Source organism: Mugil cephalus, chromosome 16 (genome assembly GCF_022458985.1).
Source record: "Mugil cephalus isolate CIBA_MC_2020 chromosome 16, CIBA_Mcephalus_1.1, whole genome shotgun sequence".
In the NCBI taxonomy this organism is placed as follows: Eukaryota; Metazoa; Chordata; class Actinopteri; order Mugiliformes; family Mugilidae; genus Mugil; species Mugil cephalus.
The window spans coordinates 24,037,039-24,053,606 of NC_061785.1; the positions used below are offsets into that span (position 1 = coordinate 24,037,039).

General features: G+C 39.2%; 1 protein-coding gene across 5 annotated transcripts in view; it reads right to left on the reverse strand.

The window, feature by feature from the left end:
* The window catches only part of mtr (5-methyltetrahydrofolate-homocysteine methyltransferase), a 67,085-nt gene that overhangs the window by 44,123 nt on the left and 6,394 nt on the right, over nt 1–16,568 (reverse strand). For 4 of the 5 annotated variants that reach the window (XM_047609099.1, XM_047609098.1, XM_047609097.1 and 1 more), the window contains 15 exons: nt 13,918–14,129; nt 13,725–13,814; nt 11,504–11,573; nt 9,051–9,143; nt 8,556–8,662; nt 8,319–8,378; nt 7,386–7,480; nt 7,193–7,293; nt 6,988–7,049; nt 5,590–5,657; nt 5,420–5,499; nt 2,174–2,286; nt 1,890–2,030; nt 681–866; nt 414–593 (listed from right to left, as the gene is read on the reverse strand). In XM_047609099.1, coding sequence (XP_047465055.1) covers nt 414–593; nt 681–866; nt 1,890–2,030; nt 2,174–2,286; nt 5,420–5,499; nt 5,590–5,657; nt 6,988–7,049; nt 7,193–7,293; nt 7,386–7,480; nt 8,319–8,378; nt 8,556–8,662; nt 9,051–9,143; nt 11,504–11,573; nt 13,725–13,814; nt 13,918–14,129 — 1,658 coding nt within the window. Of the gene's footprint in view, nt 1–413; nt 594–680; nt 867–1,889; nt 2,031–2,173; nt 2,287–5,419; nt 5,500–5,589; nt 5,658–6,987; nt 7,050–7,192; nt 7,294–7,385; nt 7,481–8,318; nt 8,379–8,555; nt 8,663–9,050; nt 9,144–11,503; nt 11,574–13,724; nt 13,815–13,917; nt 14,130–16,568 lie in introns of those variants that run through there. The other variant, XM_047609101.1, reaches the window with a different exon arrangement.

A 16,568-nucleotide genomic window follows, 5' to 3' on the forward strand; every position in this document is an offset into this window, starting at 1 on the left:
TCATGATGAGTCTTCAAATGATGGTGTATAGCTGAGAACCTATACTTTCCAGGGGTTTGAAGTCACATTATAAGCTGATGAATTCTATTCTTGCAGTTTCATTTATCTTTTTGTTTTTCTTGTACAAATAATTTGCATACTTCTCAGATACTGTACAGCCCTTGTCGGCTACACTTATTATTTTACCTTTGCAACTTTCCTCTGTTGTTAATATTGCTGTTAAAGCAGTTTAGCCTTCTTATGTGGAAAAATAAATAAACAAATCGTTTAAAAACTGTTTGCATGGAAATTTAGATTTCCAAGACATTAAGTTTGATTGGAAATTAACGTGAATGCCAAAATTTTGAGTAAACAAACATTGTGAGGGATTGGCTGAATTTATGAATTGTTGTTGTGAGTGATAATTCCTTTACCTTGATAAGTTTAGTGGCCTTGATGAAGTTGACAGCATAGTCATTGTGCTCTTCCATGCCTGTGCCAATGGTGAGGACGTTGGGATCAAAGATGATGTCGTTTGGGTTAAATCCCACTTTGTTGACTAGCAGCTTGTAGGCTCGTGTACAGATCTCTACCTTACGGTCTGTATCTGTGGCCTGCAGAGGACAAACTTCATGTCAGAATATGCAGTATGTGCTTTTGTGTAAGCATGTGTAGCTATGACCATGTGTTTGTACTTTTACCTGTCCCTTTTCATCAAAGGCCATGACCACAACAGCAGCTCCATAGCGTTTCACAGTAGCAGCTCTGAGCAGGAACTCCTGTTCTCCTTCCTTCAAACTGATACTGTTGACAATACATTTACCCTGACAGCATTTCAGTCCTGCCTCAATCACTGAGAAGTTAGAAGAGTCGATGCACAGAGGAACCTGGAAAAGAGAGAGACATCTGAAGGAGATAAGATTTCATATTTACTATGCTGGTTAATTCATAGGTTAGTTCAAAAGAAAAGAAGAAAAATGCTACACGCATTGAAAAAAATTGTCTCTCTGCAAACTCTGCAAGTATGCATTCACTGGCTACCCCTGAAAATAAGCCATTCATGAGTAGCAATGCAGTTTTCACTTGGGCATCAATAAGACTGCAAGAAGTTCTGTGAAAAGGTGGTTTGAGGAAAATTCTAATGTGAAGATGCAGCTACAGTAACAGCACATGGATGTTTAGCAGGTTCTGTATATTCTTCACCATTTAAGGTCAGGGTGTCAGCATTCTAACATTTCCTAATTACTACTAAAGCCGCTGAGGCCATGAGATGTACAGGACAACCACCAGAAGTATTTACTAAATGAAATATTTTTGAATACCATTTTTATTCAAATAAAATGCCATATTGGTTGTGGAATAATATGATAAAAGCACACACCGACAACCCCAAAGCAACTCAATATAACCAAAGACAACCACAATAAAACTAAAATAAAAATATGTGAACATAAATATAACCACAAAGAGTCTTACAACTAACACAAAGATTGCTACTAAAGAGAGACACAAAACACACACAAACAATGTAACTGTCTGTGTAACAAAATAAAACAATCACAATACTTAACAGGTCATTTGCATGTGACTTGGGGGTGGCTGTGGCTCAGTAGGTAGAACGGGTTGTCTACAAACTTAAAAGTTAGTGATTCGATCCCCAGAGTGTGGCTATATGCCGTAGTGTCCCTGAGCAAGACACCGAACCCCCAGTTGATCCCAGTGCAACTGGTGTGTGATGAATGTGTTTGTGCTTGTGTGAGCGAATGACTGTAAAAGCACTTTGAGTAGGCAGAAAAGCGCTATATAAAAGTAAGACCATTTCCTATTTACTTGTTTGTGACAGATTATGTTTCTATATCTTAATCCAGGAAAACAATGAATGACAAATGAAAAATGAATAAATGTCCTACCCGTGCAATATCTGGCTCAGAAGCAATCAAGTTACAGAATCGGGCCATAGCTGTTGGTCCATCCAGCATGCCTTCGTCCATATTTATATCCAAGACCTGGGCTCCCATCTCCACCTGGGCTTTAGCAATGCTCAGAGCCTCCTGGACAGCAAATTGAAAATAACACCAAATACACAGATACCAAAGACATATTTACGATATTTTTGAAGTAATACTACTACTAATGCTGCTATGTCAATAATAAGAACAGTAGCAACAACAATAATAAAAATGGTTGAAATTACCTCATAGTTCCAAGTCATGATCAGCTTGGCAAACTTGCGTGAACCAGCCATGTTGCATCGTTCACCAATGTTTACAAAGTTGGTGTATGGGCCAATCTTGAATGGTTCTAAGCCTACACATTGTTCACAAACACAAAAAGGAAGATGGCATTAAGTACATTGAAAAAAATACAAGGTACTACAAATGCAAACACTGCTAAGCTGCCATGTAATTCAACAATTTCTGTAGTCACTTGAAATTAAAAGCCTACTAAGAAGCAGAGGGATTAGAATCTTTTAAGTAGCTATCAGGCTTTTAACATGAAACATGCTTTTAATCTAAAGTATCATAATATTATAATCTCTGATGATAGCCCTGTCACGTTTTCATTAAAACTAGATACATTTACAAGACCACAGAGGAATTGGAGGTTCAACCCTCAACAACTCAAGAAAAAAAAAGTCTATGAATATTTGGGAACACACATTACTCTGTTCTTTGATACCAATAATAAGGATGTTATTTTACCTGTGCCATTATGGGAGACCATCACGGTATATCTGAGAGGGTGTATCATTTTAAACCAGTCCAGCACCAAAAAACGTAGCAAGATTGAACAATTTGAATTCATGCTCAAAGCCTGACAATTGAAAAGCATAATGAGATCTCTGCACTCAAATATAAACTTGTCTGTGACTATGACTATGACTGGCAGTGGCTGGAATGCGCTAAAATTTAACAAGTTACCTAACAAGTTAGTGTTCTTGCTTTTTCGATTTTGGCACCAAAACATACAGCAAGACATTTTCCCGGTTGACAGTGACTCAAAGGTCCCTCTGTTTTGCCTCCAGCTAACACTGTCATGTCACAATGACATAGGCCATGAAGGGGTCTGTTACCCAACTTGTTTGTTGATGAACAACTCCAGTTGTTTATTATATGATGTATTCGGTCAACCTGAAAGGGGGCCCGCACAAAATACAAATACTGCCAACTGGTGTTGGGGAGGATGTTGTCGTCAGTTATTTCATTTTCTCTGTGCATACAAACCGGGATTAAGGGCCTCATTCAGAAAATCAAATTCAGTGCATAACTCGATGAAACTGTGCATGTAAACGCACTGAGTGGTAACAGCTATACTATGAAGAGTGTGTGAAATTGCGTGCTGCAACAACCCCAACTGTCCTACCACAAAAAGTTCCAGGCACTACACAGAGCACACTGCAAGCTTCATTTTCCCGCTTTGTCCCTTATAACAAGTTGTGATGTTTTTATTTGCAAAGCTGAGGATTTGCTAGAAAAAGACTGGCTTATTTTTTTTATTTTTCTAAGATATGAACCTTACATGGAGTTTTAGAAGTTCAAAAAAGCTGCCCGTTACACAGTATTTTTTATTTTTATATAATTATTTGAACAGCTAAGCATTATTATTTAACCAGCTGAAGAAACCTACTTATTGATTGTATTTATTTTTTGCAACCGTTCATTTAAATAGGCATTTTCAATAATACTACTGTATCATATTTGCACAACGCAGATGACATACTACTGTATGTAACTCAGGCCAAGACCAGAATTCTACAACTTTTGGAGGTAATTCATCTTTTCGGAACTTTGTCCCTTTCAGAATAACTGCTGAAAATTCACCTATTTAGGAATTGTAATCACGAAAAAAATGGAAGGCCTGTTCGATGCAAATTTTACTCCCTTAATTGATCAAAAGTCAAAAAAAATTTATAGAATTTTGGAAAACACTACAAATGTCGCTCTTAGGTCGAGTGAACGCTATCAAGATGGTCTTCCTTCCCCAACTTCTTTATCTCCTCGCAGAACATACCAATATTTATCACCAAAACCTTTTACAAAAAATTAAGACTTAATAACCGTATCATCATCATCAGGAACTAAAAATCACGCAGACTTAAAATAAGAACATCTATGTAAGTCTTAAGTAACCGGTGGACTCACTTTGCCTAACTTCACAGCGTACTTTTGGGTGCTTGCCTTCGCTGTGTGTCCTTCTGGCTGGACGACACTTCTCTGTCATCTGACTGGTCAGAGATGGAGATAGAGGATTGTCTGCCCTACTCAACTGGTGCAGTCATACTTTTACCAATGATGATTGACAAAAGCTGTTACAGATAAAACTCAGCAATAGAGTTAGGTATAGGAAATATTGGTGTTATTTATGTAGATGGGATTTTGCATCTTTTGAAAAGCTTTGGGAAAAATATGACCTCACCTTTTTTGATATTTTCTAATCACGGACTATCTAAGGAAGAATCTGCCTGGATTTGAAAATGTACCTCCAGATAAATTGAATGGGTGTATAAAGTTGTGCACTGGTTCAGACCATGTATTCTGTACGACATCTGATCTTTGTCACCCTAGTAAGACTAAGATTAAATCTGACTGGCCTGATAACACCTGGGACTCCAGCTCAGAGCATGTCCACGCTTGCTCTTTAGATGCTAGACATCGCTTAATCCAGTTTAATTTCCTACGTAGAATTCATTGACATTTTCAGTTTATTCTCAAAAATATATATGTACAGATACAACCAGAACCAGTCCTAATAATCTTGGGTATTTCAGATGCATTGAAATCTTTAAGACTGACACATCAACGTCTATTGTCATATGACTGATGGAAAGTGAAAGAGGTGCCCACACTAATGGCTGATGAAGCTGATGGACAAACTTCATCTGGAAAGGATCAGATATTCTATAAAGGGGAGAGCCGAACAATTTGAAAAGATCTAGTGACTACTGCTCTCCTTCCTGGAAAAGAAGTGGGCCTCCTGACCTTCAGAAGCGGACAGTTCAGTGCTCTGGGGTGTGGATTAGCTGACTGGGGTGGGGAGGGTGGGAGTAGGCAGTTCTGGATATTCTGTTGTGGGGGTTTATCATCATTTTTTTGTTGTTGTTTATTTACTTATTTCTCCTTTTTTTCTCTTTTGTGTATCTTATCACAAAAGGTGGTGACCTTCACCACCAGAAAGATTTTGATAGTTGGTTTGATAGTTCCTCCTCATTGATAAACAAGAATATGCCACTTTAAAGTAGGCTCCTTATTTGTCACAGATTTCCTTTCTCTGCTGACAAGGCTCCCGAAAAAAAAAAAAAAAAAAAACATAAAAAATCGACTATTAGTCGATCAAAAATCTATTGTCATCAGTTTACAAAAGTCTCACTAAAGCACATTTAGGGACAATATCTGTTCTGTTACCACTTCCCATCACACATGGTAACAGAAGGTCTTAGTACCTGAGAGCAACAAGTAGTCTTGATGGATATTAACAGCAGGATATCTTGGCTGGCAGTGTTTGACTGCTTCTGATATGGCTCTGTATGGTGGGGAAAGAAGGAAATATACAAAAAAGTGTATGACATTTGCAACAAACATTAACAGCATTTATCAGAAACCTTATAGTAACCTTATGTGTGATGGAGTGGTCCCACAACAGCCTCCCACAATATTCACTAATGCATCCACAGCAAACTCCTGCAGACACAAGACAATTATAGCAACAGGGAGAGCGGTTAAGTTGATATCTTTTTATTTAATCAAAACATGATTTGAACAAAAATAGGGGACAATGAATGCACTAAATAAAGATAAATATACACTTAATCGTGTCTATGACTTTAATAAGTGTCTAATGTGAGATTGCTATTTTGTCAGTGTACACTTTCTGACACTATTTGAGAAACCTTCATTGTCCCATTGTGGCTGAATGGAACTGTTCACTGTTGTAGTCCAGCCACTTTTGTTATTTTTTGGCTTTCATTTTCATTTCAGTTTTTCTTAAAACAGAGGTTGTTCAGAAAAATGGTTGTAAATTAGCAGTGATGCTGGTAACGCGCTACTCTAATCTGACACACGCGCATTACTATTTCCAAAGCAGTTATTAGATTAAAGTTACTTAGCCAAGTTACTGTGTGTTACTATTTTTCCCTTTTTTCTGAATAAAAACATATATTGGGGAGGGACGTTACGCATGCGACGAGTCACGTTTTCAGCATGAGGATAACTCGTGTAATAACACGTAGGGACACGTAAACAACAATGGAGGGGCAAGAGTGATGAGCAAGCTGGAAATACCGCCAGTGTTTTGAGTTTGTGCCAGCTATGATAGCTGTGGAGTATAGCATCAAGTCAGGTGAACTTCTATTATATATATTGACCTGGTCAATTCAGTAGTAAAAGGTTCTCAACCTATAAGCAGCACCAGTGTCTGCTAATCTGTGCACGGAGAAATGGTATGTACACTGCCAGAGCCCTATAAAATGTCTTCCAGCAGGCTGGTCTCTGATCACACAGTCAGGAACAGACTTCATCAAGGTAGCTTGAGGGCCCAATGTCCTCTAGTGGGCACTGTGCTCATTGCCCAGCACCTTGGAGCTCGATTGCCATTTGCCACATAATACCAGAACTGTCAGGTCTGCTACTGACGTGCTTTTCAAAACACACGGCACGTGTGACAGACATGAAAGGGTCTGGAGAAGCTGCTGAGAACGTTATGCTGCAGGTAACATTGTTCAGTATGACCAGTTTGGTGGTGTGTCAGTGATTATCTTGGGAGGCATATCCATGCAAGGACACACTGACCTCTACAGACTAGGCAATGGCGTCGCGACTGCCATTATGTATAAGGATGAAATCCTTGGACCCACTGTCAGACACTACAACGTAGTGAACGTGGGTTGCACCTGGTGCATGTAAATTTTGGCTCGTAATGTGGCTTAAGTATGCAGGCAGTTCTTGTAGGATAAAGGAATTGTTTTACATCTAAATCTTAATATCTAAAAACATCTTTCAGAAAGGATAGCACCTTTAAATGAGAGGCTGTTACTTGTGGAGTTTCATCATATCCTCCAAATGTGTTGGGAAGACCTAACAGAAAAAGAGAAAAAGGCAAAGAGGTGATAATATTATTATATCTCCTTAGACAGACTGGTCTGTATCTTTTTGTGTGTTTAACGTGTTAATTAAGGTGTTGACTATAATTATAACTAATAATTTACACTGTGCATTACCTGCATTAGGATAAGAAATAATGAAAGCTGTGGTGCTTCGTCCTATGGCCTCAATGAAAGGCCTCATCTCTTTTGCCCCTAAGGCACAGTTCAGACCAATACTGCAACAAACAGAGAAAATAGCAGTTTAATATCTAGACTACTTTGATGTTACTTCCAAGTGTAGGTGTCAAGAGTGATGTAAATAACTCACCATAGTGGTTTAGCATGTGATACACTCACTACAAAGGCTTCACCTGTCTGACCAGACAGAGTGCGTCCACTTCGGTCAATGACAGTCCCTGAGATCTATTTGAGTGCGAGAAGACTTCAATTTGAACATTTAAATAAATTACTTTTCAAGTATTAAGAAAGAAAACTAGGAAGTTTATATTGCAGTTTCATCAAAAGACCTTACAGATCAACTTTATATAGATAAACTCTGTAAATATTCATTAGAAGCTACATATTGGTAACATTGAAAATTCTTACGCATCTTCGTCAGACTATTTTCAATAGACCAGACCTCAGCAGTGGCTGCTACATCACATTCTTTTAGGGTGCACAGTTTTGGTGAGGTGGGAGCAAATAAAGTCCCACGTCATTGTTTTGTCTATTTTTTAATCTCTGTTTGGCGAACTTAGGTGACCTGAAGACGCCACAGAAATAAAATGTATTATTTTGTATATGTTGGTAATGCAGGCGATACAGCCATGCCATCTGTCAACACACCTCCAACTGCACAAAAAGAAGGTTTATCTGCTATTATGAATTTTTCCAAGTGTGGTGTTCAATTTTCCACCTTAAATTATATTAACATATTTAGAGGGTTTGCACGTGATGTCACAGCCAGCAGCTTCTCTGTGGTTACGGCCACCGTGTAACAAAAAGTGACAGCATCAACATGGAGAGTAGCAGCATTAGTTTGAATCATAGGCGTTAATACCATCTGAATTGTAAAATTAATTAGCAGTCAGTAATATATTTTTACAGATATCTCCAACTGCTAAAGAAAAGAGAAGCAAATGGAGTGCAGCACTAGGAAGAAACAACTGGAATCCAGGCACTGAAACCTGGTGTTGTGGTTCACATTTTGTGTTATGCTGCATTTTTTAACCAACAAGTTACAAATATATGATAGACTTACAAATATAGGTTTTCTTTGGTAGCCTTTCTCAAAGAGCAGGTCGATGGCAAACAAGGCAGCCTGTTGGGAGTATGAAGTGGTAGTGTCATCAAACAAAACAATGCATGTGCTATGAGGTACAAAAACATAGTATAGTTATGGTAATGGTATTATTAAAGTGCAAGTTCACATTATAATATTTATACTGAACTTGAACAAAACAAGTAATGACCATTATTTAAATCTGGCAAGAACTACCTTAGCATTTGCAGTGTCAAACACAGTTTCGACCAGAAGTATGTCTGCTCCTCCATCCAATAAACCTTGGACTTGCTCAGAGTATGCTTTTACAAGCTCATTGAATGCTGCAGAAAACACACACATGTAGACACACAGAATTTTTAATGACGGTATCCGTCTAACAAGAATAAGAATACGATGTGTTCAGGACTGGTCCAATTTTCTAAAATTACCTTTCATCATAATCACAAAGGTCTGCAATATACATCTGACACAGTCTGCACAAAGCAGTAAGTTTTGTTTATGGAAGAGTCACATGGAATGTATAACATTTCTAAACATATAACAAGCAGATACCAGATTCAGCCCCAGTAGTAGTAGTAGTACAACTATAACGACAGTTATTCAAACATTCATTATTCGTTTTTTGTTATTGTGTCTCGTGTCTCTTCCATCTGCTTGTGTTTGCAGCCTAAAAAAACATTACATGAAAACATTTTTATGTCATCTTACTGATGTTCCTGAAGTCCGGTCTCTCAACAGATGGTGACACAGACAGGGTTTTATTCGTGGGACCCACAGCTCCAGCCACATAGCGTTTACATCCTGGAAACACACACACCCTTGGGTTGTAATATACTGTGGCGTAAAAAAGTGTTGGCCCCCTCCCTGATTTCTTATTTTTTTTGTATGTTTGTCAGACTGAAATATTTCAGATCATGAAATTAATTTAAATGATAGTCAACGATAACACAAGTAAATACAAAATGCAGTTTGTAAATGGTAAATGGTTAAAATGGAAGCTTATTATTATTATTAAGGGAAAACAAAATCCAAACCTACATGGCCCTGTGTGAAAAAGCGATTGCCCCCGAAACCTTATATGTTGGCTTGGCCACATTTAAAGCAATAACTGCTGTCAAGCATTTGCAATAACTTGCAATGAGTCTTTTACACTGCTGTGGAGGAATTCTGGCCCACTCATCTTTGCAGAATTGTTGTAACTCACATTGTAGGCTCGAGAATGAACCACCTTTTTAAGGGCATGCCACAACATCTCAATAGGATTCAGGTCAGGACTTTGACTAGGTCACTACAAAGTCTGCATTTTGTTATTCTTCAGCCATCAAGAGATGGACTTGGACCTGGTGTGTTTTGGTCCATTGTCCTGTTGCAGAACCCAAGTTCAGATGTAATGGGACACAGAACAAGTTGAACTTTTTTCTCTTCAGACCATAGTCTTGGGGATCATCAAGATGTTTTCTGGCAAAACTGAGACGAGCCTTTGTGTTCTTTCTGCTCAGCAGTGGTTTTCATTTTGGAACACTGCCATGCAGGCCATTCTTGCCCAGTTTCTTTCTTATGGTGGAGTCATGAACACTGACCTTAACTGAGGCAAGTAAGGCCTGCAGTTCTTTGGATTTTCCACTGTCGTTCGCTGGAGTCACAAAGCTTCAGAAATGGCTTAGAAATGGTCATATGTGGAATCTGTTTTCTTTGTCCTGTAGTCTGTGATGAGTTCTTTGGTTTTTGAAGTGTTAAGCAGCAAGCTGTTGGCCCTGCTCCATGTTGACAGCTGCTCCACCTCATCTCTGTTGGCAGACTCGCCGTCCCCCTCTGGGGATGAACCCCACCATTGTGGTGTCATCCGGAAACACCATGGTGTTGCAATGATGGGCAGTAGAACGGGCATGTGCGTAGAGGCAGTAGAACAAAGGACACACAATCCTGGGAAGAGCTGGTACTGAGACTTAAGGACATGGATGTGTGGTGGCCCACTCTGATCCTCTGTCTGCAATCAGAGAGGAAGGTATTGATCCACATGCAGGTTGCTCTTGCAAGCCCCAGGTCCCCCAGTTTGACCACTAGCTTGCGTGGGATTATGGTGTTGAATGCTGAGCTACAGTCCACGAAGATCATCCGCACATAGCTCCTCTGCTGGTCCAGGTTTGAGAGTGCAGTATAGAGTTCTATGGCTATGGCTTGCTCTGTGGATTGGTTTCCTCTCTAGGCAAACTGGTGGGAGTCAAGCATGCAGGGCAGGGCTGGTATGATGTGACTACAGACCAGTTTTTCAAAGCACTTCATCATCACTGCGGTCCGTGCCACAGGTAGGTAAGCACTGCCGTGTAATGATTCTGATGCTGTAACCTTGAAGTAGGCAAAGAAGATGTTCAGCTCCTCTGCCAGCATGGGGTCACCATCAGCAGCTCCGAGGTTGGTCCTGTGGTTTGTCAGATGCTGCACTACCCACCACACCTGCTTGCTGTTCTTACTACTCAGGTGGTGTTCCACTCTCCTCCTGTAGTCTGCCTTGGCCTCTTTGATGCCCCTCTTCAGGTTGGCTCTGGCTGTACTGCAGAGGTCTTTGTTGCCAGACCTCCACGCGGTGTTTCTCTCCTTTAGCATCTGCTGGACCACCCGTGTCACCCAGGGCTTCTGGTTGGGATAGACCTGGATGCTTTTGTCCACTGTGACAGAGATTTTTTTTTCTCATTTGTTCCTGCATTTCTTTTAATGTTGGCATGACATTTAGCCTTTGAGAATCTTTTGGTCTACTCCACTTTGTCAGGCAGGTGCTATTGAAGTGATTTCTTAATTGAGAACATGTGTGCCACTATTCAGGCCCAGGTGTGGCTAGAGAAATTGAATTCAGGTGTGATTAACCACAATTAAGTTATGTTTTAACAGGAAGGAAACACTTTTTCCTCACAGGGTCATGTAGGTTTGGAATTTTTCCCTTAATAATAAAAACCTTAATTTAAAAACTGCATTTACTTGTGTTAGCTTTGTATTAAATTTAAAATAGTTTGATGATCTAAAACATTTAGGAGTGATGAACATGCAAATAAAAGAAAGAAAGAAAGAAAGAAATCAGGAAGGGGGGCAACACTTTCTCACACCACTGTACATAACACACTGTAACTGTATCTACTATATGTCATTCTACTGCTGACAATTCAAACCTGTTTGTTTGCAGACATCATCAGCAGCTCTCCGCGCCAGCTCTGCTGATGCCTTGTTCAGGCGATATGCCTTAACAACAAACATAAAAAGACACAGTTCTACATTTTAAAGCATGACAATAGGCTCTTAACTAACAATATGTATCATTTAAAAAATTTGATAAACATAAGATTACTATAGCCACTAAAAAATTTAAAATGTGAAACCCACCCATGTATGCATTAGCATCAAACAGACTGAAAAATAAAGCCGACAAGGACATGCCAAACATTGGAATTCCTCAAATGGGCCTTTAAGGCTGTAATTTGCTATTGGCTTACATGTCAAAATGTTTAAATGTTTAAAATGACGGTTGGGTACTATGACATGTTGCTTGCCATCGGACAAGGCATTATCTGTCCTCTTAAGCTCCAACTTTTTGCCCAAATTTGAATTAGCCGGAATTCAGGCAATACAGAACCCTTTCACACTGCAGAAAAATCCCACGTTGTCCTGGGTCATTAGTGTTTTTATCAGTGTGAAAGGGTCGCTACGGCATTTCTTCCGATTTGACAGGGCTGCCCACCATGCAATGGCCATGCATTTACACATACCTAGATTGAGATACCCAGTGTCTACATGAAAGAAAGCTTGAAGGCATATAAATCGTTAGACGTCTATGTGCAAGATTTGCAATAGAAGAATATGAACGATGACTTTTGTCAATACGAACATGAAGGGACTGCCTTTATCAAGTGAAGCCCATATATAATATATAAATAAATTTATATAATATAAATATATTACAAGAAGTATGGGGAACATAGCAAATGCAGCTTCAGCTCTGAAATGCAACGAATGTTGCGTTAGTTAGCAGTTAGCATTAGTATTAACCTGTAACAAGAATCCCCCAAATAATTAACTTAATGCAGTTTAGTCTAACCCATAATGTTACCAGGCTAAAACTGATGATGAATTACATATTAATCTTATCTGATAAGAAGTGTGCGTATTGTTGATTGTCTCACTCCACTCCTTTCTTTTAATTGCCAGACTGGCAGTGGGTGGTATGTGATAAAACTTCAAGTTAGTGTTTTTGATTTTTCACCAAGATTCACAGTTAACAGTGTTCGCCTCCAGCTTCCCTCTATTTTGCCTCCAGGTAATGCCGTGATGTCACAGTGACGTAAGGAATAAATGGGTCTATAAGATAAATCTTCTTGTTGATGTCTCTGAGATCAATCAGTGAAGGTCAGACAAACAAATCAAGTGCAGCTACATGCTCTTTTTTATGGAAGCACATATGTGAATTAGCCCTACGTCATGCTCGGGAAACCCATGGATATATACACATAGGCTTCGGTGGTACTTCACTCTGTCATGGGCTATGACTGTAGAGTGTCTGTGGAGCATCACATGAATGGGGTTGGAGCATCCTCTACTGGATAAATTAAAAAAGAACATAATTTCAGAGAAAAACACGATATTACCGGCATTTTATTAGTAAAAAAAAATAAGTTTTAACATTGGAGTCAATCAGACAAAAGTTGGCCTTTTAATGGCTATAATCGACTTGTCCGTCGGCCCTAATAGATACATACAGTAACAGCATATATTGCCTAGCTACCCAACAAGGGTCAATATCTGATGCAGCACCGTTACAAGCCTGTAGTCTGGCACTGATGTTATTGTTATGAGAAGTCGGGGGCTAGAGGGCCAGGGTGAGGTGATGACATAATCATGTTCGTATCAGAATAAAAAATAGGAACCGCAAAGGCTCTGTATTTGTCTTTTTCACTCTGGGACCAGAATTCAAAAAAGGCGCGGTTCCAGTCAACGAAAAAATCTGGATCCATTGTGACAGTTGGCCAAAACAAGCAAGACTTCACCCAGAAATCCGAATTGTGTGACTCAAGAGGCATTATGTCGCACTGCATTGCATTCTAGATGGTTGGTAATGTCACTGTTTGAGCTTGTTCTGCTGCACCTGGGCTTGGTTTGCAACCATTGATGGACTAATAAATTCTGAAATATACCAGTGAATTGTAAAAGAAAACGTCAGGTCATCTGTCTGTGAGCTGAATCTTAAGAGAAACTGGGTCATGCAGCAAGAAAACGAGCCCAAGCACACAAGACGTTCTACAGAATAATGGGTAAATAAAAGAAATTGTGACTCAATGGAAACGGGGTAAAAAATATTTCGCAATAGCTGTATGTATTGGTTAAACACCAACATCGTACCATGTGTTCCAGTCCATAGTCTGCCTGGGCAATAGACGTGCTGTTGAATGTGTTCGTCTCTATGATGTCAGCACCAGCCTGCAAGTACTCCTTTGTACACACAGAAAAACACTGCTTAAAAACACACAAATATAGTTACATGTCACAGTAAAATTATAATAAAAACATATAGGGCAGACAGGCTTCTCCATACCTTGTGTATTTTATAAATGATATCTGGGAGTGTGATACTCAGAAGGTCATTGTTGCCCTTCAGTGGCAGTGGGTGCTCTTTAAACTCGTCCCCCCTGAAATCTTCCTCTTTGAGCTTCTGCTGCTGGATCATAGTTCCCATTCCACCATCCAAGACCATAATCCTTTGCTGCAACACCGTTCTCAGCTCTGACTCCAACAGACAACTGCACTCTGGATAAAGAATCAAATCAGTAGCTTACAGTAAATGCAGTTAGAGTAGAATGAGTAGGATGAAATAAATTATGATAAGAGAGGGTAAAATAAGTTATATGAAAGTACATAATTTATGACATATACTTAATGCGATGACAAATATCCTGGTTTCTACAGTACTGGTGATCATATTATTTCTTTAACAAATCAGTTTTAAGGAAACTGCAAAATGTTTTGCAGTTTCAGTGAACTGTATATCCCAATATTAGTGTTCTAGTGTTAAATCATTTCAGTCCAGTGATTGATTTAATCTGTTTATATTGAAATCTTATATTTGTGGCCAATATTCATTGCCTATCCCCAAAAACAATTTGGTATTGTCAGTACCACCGTACCATCAAATACCAAAAAGATCCACTGATGGAATAGCCTGATCATACAGTATATTAAAGAAGTCAGCTGGTCTCTGCTGGGGGGGGGGTGCCCCTTTTCTCTCTCTCTCTTTTTAAAATCATTTTATTTATTTATGCACTTTTAGTTTGGTTTGGTTTGGATTTGGTTGCACCTTGTTGAAGTGCAAGGTAAACACTATTACTACTATTATTTTGCGATTTAGTTGTTACAGTCAATTTTGTACTGTCTCCATTGTCAATTAATGAGTCATGTTTTTTTGTTGTAACTTGTATTCTTGTTAAATAAACATCTAATCACAAAAAAAGTCAGCTGGGTGGGGATTCTACTGTTAATAAAAGCCTTTAATTGTGATGCTACCCAAACAATTAAATATAATTTGTACAGTATGCAATGTCTGCATGTACAATAAGAGCATGGGTTTCAGTCACTGTATCAGTCCTATAAATTACCGTGATAACGCTGGTATTAGTGACAAATAGCAGCAGCTAAGCAGTTCATCAATTTATCTACAGCACTACTAAACATTAGCTGTTAAGACGCTGGAACTTTGCAAGCTAGCACTTATGAAGTTAAGCTAGTTCATTGGGACTTGTTTCCACTGGATTTTGATCATCTCTATTTAAATAACTGTAAATCTCTAAGGTCTAAAATGAGCACAAACACTGGTTTTTAAAAAGTGTGGTAAAATCAATTTTTCATTAGTGAACAACACAAACAGCTTCGCATTCTACACAAGTATACAATGAAGTTGTCTCAGTCAGGTTAAATTCAATAAAGAGCAGGTGAGTGTCCAGCAATGTTGCTAGATGAAAAATGAAGAAATTATACTGTCACTTTACTGTATTATAACCCAAACTATAGAAGGAATAAATACAGAGACTTGAATGAAACAACTGCTTTGTTCGTGCATCTGCCCTTTTATATCATATTAGCCACAAAACAATCATATCAATACAATAATTATAGTATTTTTCAAAACACTGCACAGACGGTGTGTGTGGAAGGCTTAGGGGGGAGGTGGCTTTGTGGAGGGGAGGGAGGGGGAATGCTCTTGGGAGCAATGGGGAAAAACAATGTAAGCACAATTTCGTTAGAGATGTCTGAACATAGTTTCAATTTGTTATGAGACTCCAGCAGGCTGCCATAGTATTAACATTGTATAGGAAACCCTGCCTTAGGTCCTTGTGGATACAGTCTGCATTAAACATTGTAGGGTTCTGTTGACACCCAACCTGTGCTTCATGTTGGGTGGGATAAATACAGACATATATGCATGGGTTTCCTATACAATGTTGAGGTCTCTGGCCTTTATAAATTGAGGACAAACTATCCCCACTGGCTTCTTCCTGACTGAATCTCGTAGTTGTTGTAGTCAACTGCATTGACGCACAGGTCACAGGAACAAACACAGAAACCGGCAAACAGAACTGGCAGAATATATTAGTCAGTTCTGAATTAAAACGAATGTACTACTGTATTACACACTCATCTGAAAAGGCATTGGCAACAGATCCACATCCTATCAACAGCAGTCAATTAACCAAATGTCCAAACAGAGACAGTGACCCGGTTCCAGGTCACTGCTTCTGCAGTTGACCGGTCAGAGCACTGAGTGACTTTGTCTTCTTGTTAACCTTTTACTTGTTTCCGTCTTTTGTTACCATGGCAAAATATACTTTCCCGGATTCATGTACATGTTGGCAGCTTTGCACACCCCGGTTTATGCGATCGCTGCTTCATCTACGGAGACAGCAAGAATCACATATACACTGGAGCTGCTGTATCGTCTCAACCTCACTTTCATTCCATTCACCCCTAACACGGATCAATCTAACTTCGAGCAGAGGTACCACACCAGACGGGCCAAAAAGAAGAAAGTTATTAGAGTGTGACTGTGGCGGGAAACATGTAAACAGCAGAGGCTGCCTGGAATTCTTAGTGACACACTACAGAATATTTATTGCTGTAGTTATATTTATCACACACATATCACTGTACATCTCGACCCCTCTGCAGCAACCACTCATACTAGATCAATTACAT